The following is a 12,680-nucleotide window of genomic DNA, read 5'->3' on the forward strand; positions in this document are numbered from 1 at the left end:
TCTACATATCTCCCTGGCCTTCTGCTTTCTTACTTAACAGCTCACAGATTTGAAGCTTTTGAAGAGAAAGGAACAAGGCCACTGCAGTTCATGTGGCTAATCCTAAAACAGAAACATAAAGTGCTGAAAACTCAGCGGGGCAGTTGGCATTCCGTGGAGAGAGGAGGTGCATTGCTTTTGGTCAGTCAGTCTGTTCAGCCTGCAAGGGTAAGTGAACTTCCAGCCACCCGTTGTGTGAATTCTCCATTCCACACCCACTCTGACCTTTCTGTCTTTGACCTACACTTTTCCAACAAAGTCCAACAAAAACTTGAGTGGCAACCCTCATCTTCTATCCAGGCACATAGCAGCCCTTGTAAATCAATACCGAACTTAACCATTTCAGTTACCAGCATTTCCTGTCTGTGTGAGAAATAGCCAGTACTGATGCAAACACATTCACCCTATCTGGGAATTTACAGCATTCTCTTTTGTTTCAGATTTCTAGCATTGCTGTGTTCTGCCTCAAAGTTCCAGCATGCTGTTTTGTTTTTTTTTAAATTTCTAACAAATGGTCTTCCTTCATTTATTAACTGGACGGGTCCAAAAGCCTCGTGTCACCTGGACAACCTTGGTTTCTATCCTATCACAGAGGAAGAGGTTGTGGGAAATGCAGTCTATTGAAAGGGGGTGAGGATGATGCTGGAATTTGTATGAGAAGGAAATCAGAAGGCCTGTACTTTTGTGAAGTCCATCCTGGAGATGACACTGGTCTGGGTGAGCAATGCAGTGAAGGGAGTGTGAGCAATAATATGGAAATTGAGAATATTGACAATCAATAATAATGTGCACTTTAATACCACAACTCGAGGCCAGATAAAAGACTGAGGCTATGAACCTAAAGAATAACAAGTTCACAATCACTTCTTGTGTGGAATAACCACACAAGAATCTTAATCGAAACTAGTAAAATTGACATTGATGAAAGGTGATGCTCATCATTGTTTTGTTTTGTACGGGTCCATGCCCCTTATCTTTACATCAGTACATTTCCAACGCTTGCGTTTGGGGTTGCAAGAGGAAGCTTGCTGTCTAATTGCCAATACTTCCCTCACCTGCTTGCTGTGCTCACTCCAACCTTTCTAGTGCCTCTTAGTTTTATTGACATTATTAAGGAGTGTCTCTGTACTTTCTACATAGATTCCTAAAATGCTTTCTTCCTTCTCCCCCCTGGGCATTCATGGTGTTGAAATCAAGATTCCTCAAAGCATGCCCCAACATATGCTTACCTGAGGCCTCAAAACACTCACTCATTCCTTTCTCCAATGTTAAGTCTTTAAAACCAATCTCGTAGCGTTTCCTGTTACTGGTGATTTATATCAATTGGTGTTCATTGAATTCAGCTGGAGAACATCAGTCAGGGACCCTTGAATACACAAATATGGAAGCAGGCTTGGGAAGAGTAGCATAGACATAGCATCAGAGTGTGCTGCACACAGTGTGTATTTCTGTGAATACAGCCTTGAAAGATTTGGCTCCAGTACATTACCCAATCGCTGCTTCCTAGCCTAATGTCTTCTCCCTTTGCATTTCAATCTCAGTGTCCTGGACATCTGTTCATCAACAAATTACTGGCACTGAGGCACTCTTACAACAGCACAGACTCAATCAGAATTCTTTCCAATTAATTAAGAAGGACTCACTTTGTGTGCTTGTCGTACATGATAGGAAGGAATTCATCCACAGGCAGCATTTTACTCAATGGCTGAGAGTTAACCAGTTTCTCAGCACCCTGCTGTGAAATGACATAAGCCAGCGTCCAGTATGAATACTCGACCACAACCAAATTACGGACATTGGGCACAGCCTCCTCCTGATTGGGATTGACCAGTTTTCGACCAAGGTAGCTGAAAAATGAAAGAAATTACATTTGTTTTCACCCCAAACTTAATACTTGGCAGTTTCCAAATGCCCACTTTTAAAGAAAGATCTCAACCTAAGGTTTCAGATGGTGGACATGTAAACCACCATGGTCCTGAGCAGTACAGGAAAAAAAAACAATCCCTAGTCTATGCTGAGCCAGTTAATTACTGAGTGAATCAAAGACCTTAATATCTTCTGGCTGTAGTAGGGATGGAGAAAATGGCCACTGTCACTCCAGTCCCTGCCTCGTACACATCTCTGATTCTTCACCATCCATTCACATGCCTTCAGCCATTTTGGCCCTAACCTCCGAATGTTCCATCTTCAAACCACTCCTCCTTCATTAAGGTGCACCATAAAAGAGGCATTTAGAGAGACACTTAAATAGGCAAGGCATGAAAAGAAACGGCCCCAGTGCAGCAAATGGGAGTAATGTAGATGGGAAAAATGTCAACACGAGGGTGGTGAGCCGAAGAGCCCATTTCTGTGCTATACAACTCTATAAAACCTATCTTTTATCTGACATAATGTTTTCTTAAATGGCTTAATGTTCATTTTTTTAAAAAAAGAATCCTTGTAAAGTTTCTTGGAACATTTTGTTGCACTAAAGGTGCTATATATATGCAAACAGATCATGTTGCTGCTAATCATCAGTGCAACCTACTGAAAGCATCTGTTTGTTGGAGCAGCTGAAGACTGAATTTGGATTGGCTGAGATGCCTCGTTATATCGAGTCCTTGTTGCCTTTTGCTGTCTAATCTCACACATGGCACACTGTGCGGAGATCTTGAACACTACCCAGTTGAGATCAGATGGGGGTGAATATGTATAAAACTGACCATTATATTCTTGTTTAATTCACAGGACAGGATATCATCACCAGAATTGAATGTCTATCTCAAAGGACCCTAGAAACATATCATCATTATCTCAATTATCTCTCACTGCTGTCTTTCCTATTTACTGGGAATAGATAAAGGCTAAAAATTCAATTGCAAGGTGCTGTTAATCTCGGCATCATGTGATTGAAAATGGATCTTCCTCGGAGTGAAATCCAATAGTCACTATTTCCGGGTGACTCCAGAAATACAGCCTGGTACGTCTAGGAATGGCACATCAAGTGACACCATTTCCCCTGCTAAGCAGTGTGTGGTTTCACAATAATCGCCTGCTTTAATGGCTTTGAGAGAGAGAGATGGGAAGGGAAAACGGAGATCAGCAGAGACAAAGGAAGGACAATAAGGAGTGATAGATATCTACACACTTGCAGGAAGAGAAAGACAACTGATCTATACACACTTGGAAATCATATGACAATAATGGGGTATGGTAGCACAGCAGTTAAGTTATTGGAGTAATATCCCGAGGCATAAATTATTAATATGGAGTTAAAATTCCATCATGGTAATTGGGGAATTTCAATTCAAATACATTTGGAAGTAGAAAGCTTGCATCAGTAATGATGATCATAAAAGCACCAGGCTGTCATTAAATGCCCATTTCGTTCACTGAACCTTTAGGGAAGGAAATCTGCCCTTCTTTCTGATCTGGCCTGTATGACACAGGAAGCATTTCACGGGCTGTTAAGGATGTTGAAATGCCCACATCACATGAACGAATAGAGAGTTAAAGACCTGGGTTCATCCAGCCGGTCCCACGGGGCTGATGTGGCTAAACTGCCCACCCACCCAGACCCTGGGAGAGGCAGAAAACCAGGCAATGTTTCAGCGCTTTCAGGTCAAAACAGGATACTTGCCTCAAACATTTAAAGATACAAGTTTAATGTGCACTTACATAAGGTCCCATTCCAAATTGACATTCTCAATTTCGTTCAGCAGTCTCTTCAGCTTCCTCTTAAAGTGGCCCTCAAACCTCACATCATCTTCAAAGACCACAGCTGTGTTCAGCTTTCGATCCACCACCTGCAACCACATTAACATGTAATTTTTCTCCCCCAGCCTGGAGAGCAGCTGACCTCCTACCCTAATGTTATAACATTTCTGCATCATCCTTTAAGTTCTTGCCAGGCTGTGATGCAAACTCTGAGTGCAGAGATAAGGCATGCTTCTCTTTGAATTTATTGTTTCCCACCATCTATTTGCCCTCGGGAGAAAAGTGAACAGTTGTATGGAGTTGACCTTTCCTGTAATGTTCTCTCAGCTCCTCCCTGAGAGACAGATGACTTCATTTTTGTTCGCTACCTCAATCCATCCAACAAAATTTAATCAAAGTTGGAGAGCCAGAGGTTAGATCAACATTGGCTCAAACTTTGACTTCTTAGTACTACAAGCTGGGGTGTACACTTGAACTCCTTTCCCACCACTTCAAAAAAAAGCAGAGTTCTCACTAGAGGTAATATTGGAAGAATTCCTTTTCTTAGCCTGAAAGATAAGGAAACAAATGAGCTTGGAAGCCCAGTTATACTGAGAACATACAATGCAACATACACCCAGATTAGGAGTTTTCTTCTGCCAAAATTCCCCCCTAAGATCAATATCTCACAAATACTTTCCTTAACTGTTAAATTGACAGCAGATTCTAAGGTCTCAGCCAAGGGGAGAAAATTCAGGCCAGACTGCACCAATTCCTTTAGCTTTATTAAAATATTAAAATAAATTACATTCAGTTGCTGCTTTAAGGCGGTAAAGAATCCTAATGTGCTTCATGAGAGTGTTACACTAATCCACATAAGTAGCTAAGGAAACAAAATGCTCAGCAGGTCAAACAGCACTCATGGAGGGAAAGAGAGAGCGAATGTTTCAGATTGATGATCTTTCACTAGACCTCTGGAAAATTCATTGACCTGTAGAATTTACTTTGTTGCTCTCTCCACATCTGGTGCCTGACCTGCTGAGCATTTCCAGCATTTTTTTTTTATTTTCAGCATGATGGTTACAAGTGAGTTTTAGATGTGCTCTAGTTTATGAAGCTGGGAGGCTGGTCAGGGGTCAACTGTCAAGTTTAATGGTAATGGAGGCATGGCTGAGGATTTCAGTAGCACTAGAACTGAAGCAGGGGTAGAACTGGGTGAGGTTTTGGAAGTGGACTGAACCAGTACATTTGGCTTATCTGTTCCATGTTTGCCTTTATAGAAGCACATAGAACATAGAACAATTACAGCACAATTCAGGCCCTTCGGCCCACAAAGCTGTGCCGAACATGTCCCTACCCTAGAAATTACTAGGCTTACCCATAGCCCTCTATTTTACTCAGCTCCATGTACCTATCTAACAGTCTTTTGAAAGACCCTTTCGTATCAGCCTTCACCACCAATTCTGGCAGTCCATTCCATGCATGCACCACTCTCTGAGTAAAAAACTTACCCCTGACATCTCCTCTATACCTACTCCCCAGCACCGTAAACCTATGTCCTCTTGTGGCCACCAATTCAGCCCTGGGGAAAAGCCTCTGACTATCTACCCTATCAATACCTCTCGTCATCTTATACACCTCAATCAGGTCCCCCCCTCATCCTCCGTCTCTCCAAGGAGAAAAGGCCGAGTTCCCTCAACCTGCTTTCATAAGGCACGCTCCGCATTCCAGGCAGCATCCTTGTAAATCTCCTCTGCACCCTCTCTATGGCTTCCACGTCTTTCTTGTAGTGAGGCGACCAGAACTGAGCACAATACTCCAAGTGGGGTCTGACCAGGGACCTGTATAGCTGCAACAATACCTCACGGCTCCTCATATGATCCACATGAATCTTCCATTGCATCTGACCCAACAACGTATCTCTCTAAACTTGAACATAAAAATTAGGAGCAGTAGTAGGGAACTCAGCTCCTCGAGCCTGCTCCACCATTCAATAACATCATGATTGTAACCTCAACCCTGCATTCCCACCCATCCTTAGTTACCTTTCACCCTTTGATTATCTCTGCCTTAAAAAATATTCAAAGACCCTGCTTCAACTGCCCCTTGTGGAAGAGTGTTCCAAAGAGCCATGACCTTCTGAGAGAAAAATAATTGCCTCATCTTTATCCCGCAAGAAGAATCGTCCTCTTCACATCCATCCTGTTTCTTTCCTGCTCGAGGACTTGCCTGGCTTCTCCTTAAAAGGCATCTCTGCTATTTGCCCCAACTACTCCATGAGGCAATGCCCCACACATCAGCAAAGTAAACCTGCCAAGTTTCCCTTTCCTTGTCTTTATCCAGTGACCTGGGACGGGCTAATAGATAATGGGTTAACATCTGGCTCAAGATATGACTGGGGTTAACAATAACATGCAGCAGAGTTTAAAAACAAAGCAAGTTCCATTTGGTCAAATTAAAGCAGAACTACATCCCAGTCACTGAGACCAGCGGTGATACTGCCAGCTGCTGAAGCCAAACAGCTCACCAAGGACAAGGGACTGAAGCTAGCTTATGGGGTTAATTAGCCACTAAGGAAGCACCAGAACCCATTAACCCAACACAAGCTGATGAAGAATGAAAGGGGCTTGCCTGGTGACTAGTGGGATCCTGGCATTGCCTGACATGGTGAGCCAGACAACCAAAAGAATCACCAGTTCAATCCCTGACCTGCACATAGTAGGCTGGTGAATGAGATTAGTATAGATAAGTACTTGATGGTCAGTGTGGACCACATGGGCCAAAGGACCTGTTTCTGTGCTGTACGACTCCATCACTGTGCCCTGTCATCCGATCTCAGGCTGGCAAGTGATGCTGTCTTCATAAGTAGGTTCAATATTCCCAATCTTTAGGAAGAAGAGAAAGTCATCAGGAGATGTTCTTCTGCTAGACTGCTTGAAACTAGGAATCAGAGAAATGAGAGGTGTTGCATTTTGGAAAGTCAAATCAAGGTAGGACTTTCACAGTGCATGGTAGGGCCTTGGGGAGTGTTGTAGGACAGAGGGAGCTTGGAGTACAAGTACATGGTTCCCTGAAAGTGGAGTCACAGGTAGACAGGGTTGTGAAGGAGGCTCTTGGCACACATCATCAGTCATTGAGTATAAAAGTTGGGAGGTCATGGTGTGGTTGTACAAGATGCTAGTGAGACTGCACTTGGAGTATTGTGTTCAATTTTGGTCACCCTGCTAAAGGAAAGATGTCATTAAACTGGAAAGAGTGCAGAAAAGATTTACAAGGTTGCCAGGACGTGAGGGATTGAGTTATAGGGAGAGTTTGGACAGGCTAGGACTTCTTACCTCGGAACGTAGGTGACCATGAGAGGTGATCTTACAGAGATGTATAAAATCATGAGGGGTGAATGTACTCAGTCTTTTTCCCAGGGTTGGGGAATCAAGAACTAGAGGGCAGAGCTTTAAGGTGAGAGGGGAAAGATTTAATAGGAACTTGAGGGGCAACTTTTTTTTTTACACATGGGGTGGTATGTATGTGGAACAAACTGGCGCAGCAAGAGGTTGAGGCAGGTTCAATCGCAATACTTAGAAGACACTTGGACAGGTACATGGATAGGAAAGGTATAGAAGGTTATGGGCCAAATATGGCAAATGGGACTAGCTTGGATGGGCATCGTGGTTAGTATGCACCAGTTGGGCCAAAGGTCCTGTTTCATGCTGTTTGACTCTATGACTAGTATCCAAGATCTAATGGCTCTTAGGATCTTTGAAATGTATGGGTCAGGATCTAGGCACCTTCTATGCTCATTCTGAACTTTAATAAAAGAGCTGTTCAGCTTAACCCCACTTCCAAGATTCTGGGGTTGTAAGCGACAGCTTATCCTGGTACTTCTAAATGTGACAAGAACTTTTTTCTGCTGCACACCTTTCAGGCAGTGAATTCGAGATTCCCATAATGCTTTGGCGAAAACATTATCCTTCCACTTCCCTTAAATCTTAAGAAAGTTCTTTTATTAACTGAGTACCTTTGTTGGTAATTTACTGACTATTTCCAGTATCATAGATACCGGCAACAGTGAGGTACTAGCACAAGGTGTCAGGCGTGTTGCAGCTGAAACTATGAAATTTAAGCACTGTGACTGAATTAGAATAAAGAGCACCTGGCGTAATCCCCATATTGAGATAATGTGTGTGTGTGCACCAAAAGGCACTGAGCTGTGTTGTCTTAAATCTAAGAACCCTTATTTATTGGCCTCTCCAAGCGAAATAGGTCCTCCCCATTCATCCTGCCCAACTTTCTCACAAGTGGATTAGTCTATGATCATCTCCATGTTGGACTGTCCACTGAAATGAAGACTGGCATAAAAAGAACAGTAACTTGACTGCGGTATCAGCTGAGTGCCAGGATCCACACAAACAGAATATCTGGACCATGAGTCAGAATATTCTAAAGTGAAGACATCCATATTTGGTCAAATCTCCAAAATGCCTGCTGACTGCCACTAACTGTACTCAGTGACATAACCAACGTTTGCAAGTGAATGCCCACAGATCATTCCATTAGATATTGCATGTTTAATTAGGCACTCCTCTGTTTCTGGGTATTGGATTTTGGATGTAAAAAAAACCCAAAAAATGCACAACAGTTAAATAATGATACAAAGTCAATATGTCAAAGATGCAAACCTCTTTCCAGATGGAATAATGGCTAAGGAAACATCCAATTTCTCCCTTGGTCAAAGTCCTGCCGGAGTATGGGTCATAATATCCTGGCAACATGCTAATTCCCATTGCTTTTAAGGTGCTACTGTTCAAAGCACTGTGGAGACAAAATCAGGGGAACAAAACATCAGCTAAGTTATCATGCTTTAAAATAAAAGATACACATTGTCCACAGAGAGAAAGTGGTAACACTCTTAGCTACAGCTCATTTCACTGCTTTGCATGAGGTTCCATCTTTTGGAATGAGATGGCAGGACTGAGAATGTGCTGCTTCTTCATTAGGCCCTTTAAGATCCCCTGATGCCAACATAAAGCCAGGCGATAAGTTTTCCTAGTGTCCGGTTCAGAAGTCAGTCCTCACCCAACACAAGATTGAAGAGGGACCTTGCTGAGTAAAAGTTGGCAAACCCTACAAAACGACACCCTGAAGTGTTTAGGGACAGTTCTGAGATTATGCAATGGTCTGTTGGAAATGTAGACCATTTATATGTTAAGGGTAGGTCCCAGATTCACCCCTGCTCTGTGCTCTTCCAGCTCAAATCTGGTGATTCGTTACAGTAATCAGAATCAGATTTATTATCACCGACTTAAATGACTTGAAATTTGTTATTTTGCAGCAGCAGTACAGTGCAATGACATAAAATTACTAAACCTTACAAAAGTAAACAAATAGTGCAAAAAGGAATAACGAGGTAGTGTTCATGGGTTCGTGGACCATTCAGAAATCTGATGGCGGAGGGGAAGAAGCTGTTTCTGAATCGATGAGTGTGAACCACAGTGCACCTCACTGCATTAGGAAATAATCTGCAATGGCTTATGTTCAAGTTCAAGTTACTTCATTGTCATTCATCCATGCTATAAAAACACATGGCAGACCGAAATGTCATTTCCCCCAGACTCACACAACAGAGGACATACATAGAACAGAAGACACACAATAAACACAAACAAAAAACAAAAAAATCAAAAAAAAATAGTGCGAGTACAAATAGTGCAAAAAGAACAGTATATACAAAATACAAATTTAGTGCAGAGTTAGTGCAAAACCAGGTTGGACAAGAGAAATATAAGCTCAGTGTGTTGTACTCATTGTATAAACATGTTCAGCAGCAGCCAAAGTTCTTATACGCCGTTGTGCAAACCAGAGCTTTTGACGCGGCATTTGTCTACCAGGGTATTCAGGAGCCTAACAGCCTGGGGGAAAAAACTGTTGTGCAATCTAGTAGTTCTGGCCTGGCTGCTCCGGTACTGCTTGCCAGACGGCAGTGGGACAAATAGGTCGTGGGAGGGATGAGAAGGGTCGTCTATGATTCTATAAACCTTACATGTACATCGCGTATTGTAAATATCCAAGATAGAGGGAAGAGGTACTCCAATGATCTTTTTCGCTGTACTCGCAATTCTCTGCAAAGACTTACAGTCAGAGATGTTACAGTTACTGTACCAGGTAGAGATGCAGCTGGTCAGGACACTCTCAATGGTACCCCCGTAGAAGATAGTGAGGGTGGGGGAGGGCAGGTTTGCTCTTTTCAGCTGCCATAAAAAGTGGAGACGCTGCTGTGCCTTCTTGGCGAGGGAAGAGATGTTGGTTGACCAGGACAGGTCATCTGTTATATGTATTCCCAAGAACTTATAACAGCACTCTCTGTACGATGATGCCATTGATGCACAGTGGTAAGTGATCAGCCTGAGCCTTTCTAAAATCCACAATCATCTCTCTTGTTTTGTCCACGTTCAAGGAGAGATTGTTGACTGAGCACCAATCCACCAGCCTCTCCACCTCCTCTCTGTAAGCTGTTTCATCGTTCCTGCTGATGAGGCCCATCACTGTTGTATCATCAGCAAACTTGATGATACGGTTGGAGCTTGAGTTGGCAGAACAGTCATGGGTCAGCAGTGTGAACAGCAGTGGACTGAGTACGCAGTCCTGGGGGGCTTCAGTGCTCAGCCTGGTGATTTTTGAGATGGTATTTCCAATACGAACTGACTGTGGCCTTTCAGAGAGGAAGTCCAGAATCCAGTTGCAGGTGGAGGTGCTAAGGCCCAGTAGGTGGATGATAGTGTTAAAGGCAGAGCTGAAGATTATAAAGAGCATTCTAACATAAGTGTCCTTTTGATCTAGGTAAGACAAAGCCAGGTGGAGGGCAAAGGACACTGCATTGTCGGTTGACCGATTGGGGCGGTATGCAAACTGAAAGGGGTCCAGTAAGGGAGGGAGAATGGATTTGATGTGTTGCAAGACTAACCTCTCGAAGCACTTCATGATGACTGAAGTCAGTGCCACGGGGCGGTAGTCATTTAAACAGGTTACAGGCGTCTTTTTAGGCACTGGTATAATGGTGGTAGATTTGAAACATACGGGGACAACTGCTTGGCTCAAAGAAACATTAAAGATGTTGGTGAATACATCTGCCAGCTGATCTGCGCAGTCCCTGAGCACACGGCCAGGTATGTTATCAGGTCCCGCTGATTTCCGAGGGTCAACCCTGGATAATGTCTTCCTCACACTAGCTGAGGACAGACAAAGTACCTGGTCATTGAGCGGCGGAGGTGTCTTGCTCGCAGGTTCGTTGTTAAGTACATCAAACCGAGCATAAAAGTCATTCAGTGCATCTGGGAGGGAGGCGTCATTGTCGCAAGTGCGAGGTGGGGGCTTGTAGTCCGTGATGGCCTGGGTGCCCTGCCACAGACATCTTGTGTCCTTGGTATCAGAGAAGTAGCCCTGGATCTTCTGGGCATAACTCCTCTTTGCCACCCTGATGCCATGGGATGGGTTGGCCCTCGCTGTCCTGAGGGCTGCCACATCACCTGACCTGAAGGCAGTGTCTCGAGTTTTCAACAGTTGATGTATCTCTGCTGTCAGTCATGGCTTCTGGTTGGCACGTGATCCAAATTAAAAAGTGCTTGAGTATTGGTGTAAGATGAGTAAAGGAACTAGGAACTGTTTTGGGTCCACCTCCCCAACTGTTATATAATATTTCAACAGTCGTTATCTAGGCTTATAAAGAATGGACACTCGGCTGGGTACTGTAGGACACACATACATTTAGGAGAATGGCCCAGTATGCACCAGTGCTGGGTCAGTGAGAGACAGCAATCATGTGCAAACTGGGAACAGCATACAGGAACTTAGTTACTGAGAAGAATCCAATGTGTAACTTGTATGGGTGAGCTCACATTCCAATCTGTGCTTCATGTTCTGCCAGTTTCTTCAACTTCCCAGAAATCTGAAGAATCCACAACAATCTTTTCAAATCAGTGATTGATTTTAATGGGGGCTGAGTTCCTATTGTTATATGTGTTACACAGAAATTGTCCTAGTGGAGAGCAGGCCACTCTGGAGAATGAGTGAGGTGAACAACATTGGACGAGTTGAAGTCCATCAAACAAGGAGTGCAGGAGCTCTGCTGGGAACAGTGTTCAACTCGAAAGGCAAGTGACTTATATGGAGGTAGGGTGGGTGAGAGGGGGTCATGTGAGAACTAGTGAAGGGCAAGAGGCACAGACCCTTCACTGGGTGGTGAAAAACAAAACTCCCTCTTCAAAAGGACTCCCATGGTTGAACCTCTCAAACTTAATCATCCCTTCTTGCATCCCAACGAGGGCTGGAAAGGGGAAAAGCCTCCAGGGATTGAGTATCAATCACCAGATATTGATTGAGTAGTGCACACACAGCCATTTGTACTTGAAAGTGGACCAAAACTGGTAGACAGCATTGCTTCCCTCTGCAGAGTAGCCTGCTACAGAGCAGCCACAATGGGGAGGTATCAGAGGTCATCAACATGAAACCAGCCAGAACATCCAGGGGTGGAGGGGAGAAAGTGGTCAAAGGAAAATAACCAATTTCAGTTTTTGTTGATTGATCAAGAAAGTTAAATTTGGCTGCATGACTCATTCCTTTTCAGTTTTCAGTCAGATCTGTAAAATTAAATAGGCATATATTATCCCAAATACAATAAAACGATCAGCCACATATGGAATTTAAAATAAAAAATCCTGACCTTGGCTTAATTCTCCCCACTTGGCACACATTTCACTTGCCCGAGGTGCATTTAATTCCAAAAATTGCAGCCACATTTTCTCTACCAGCAACAAACTAATTCATTATTCCCCCCATAGCATGCATGCTGGGTTGTGGGCTTATCCACCCTTGCCAAAACATTGCACTTTATATTTCAATCAGGGAGCCAGCTAAGGACTTAAATGAATTGAAGAGGGTGGAGGAGATGGTTTGCGGCAGTAGGGGGCTGGGCA

The 12,680-nt window shown here is 43.5% G+C and overlaps 1 protein-coding gene across 2 annotated transcripts in view; it reads right to left on the reverse strand.

Moving 5' to 3' along the window:
• The window catches only part of cercam (cerebral endothelial cell adhesion molecule), a 72,065-nt gene that overhangs the window by 19,216 nt on the left and 40,169 nt on the right, over nt 1-12,680 (reverse strand). For both annotated transcript variants that reach the window (XM_052037257.1, XM_052037255.1), the window contains 3 exons: nt 8,391-8,523; nt 3,697-3,824; nt 1,683-1,886 (listed from right to left, as the gene is read on the reverse strand). In XM_052037257.1, coding sequence (XP_051893217.1) covers nt 1,683-1,886; nt 3,697-3,824; nt 8,391-8,523 — 465 coding nt within the window. The remainder of the gene's footprint in view (nt 1-1,682; nt 1,887-3,696; nt 3,825-8,390; nt 8,524-12,680) is intronic.

Source organism: Pristis pectinata, chromosome 23 (assembly GCF_009764475.1).
Source record: "Pristis pectinata isolate sPriPec2 chromosome 23, sPriPec2.1.pri, whole genome shotgun sequence".
Classification (NCBI taxonomy): Eukaryota; Metazoa; Chordata; class Chondrichthyes; order Rhinopristiformes; family Pristidae; genus Pristis; species Pristis pectinata.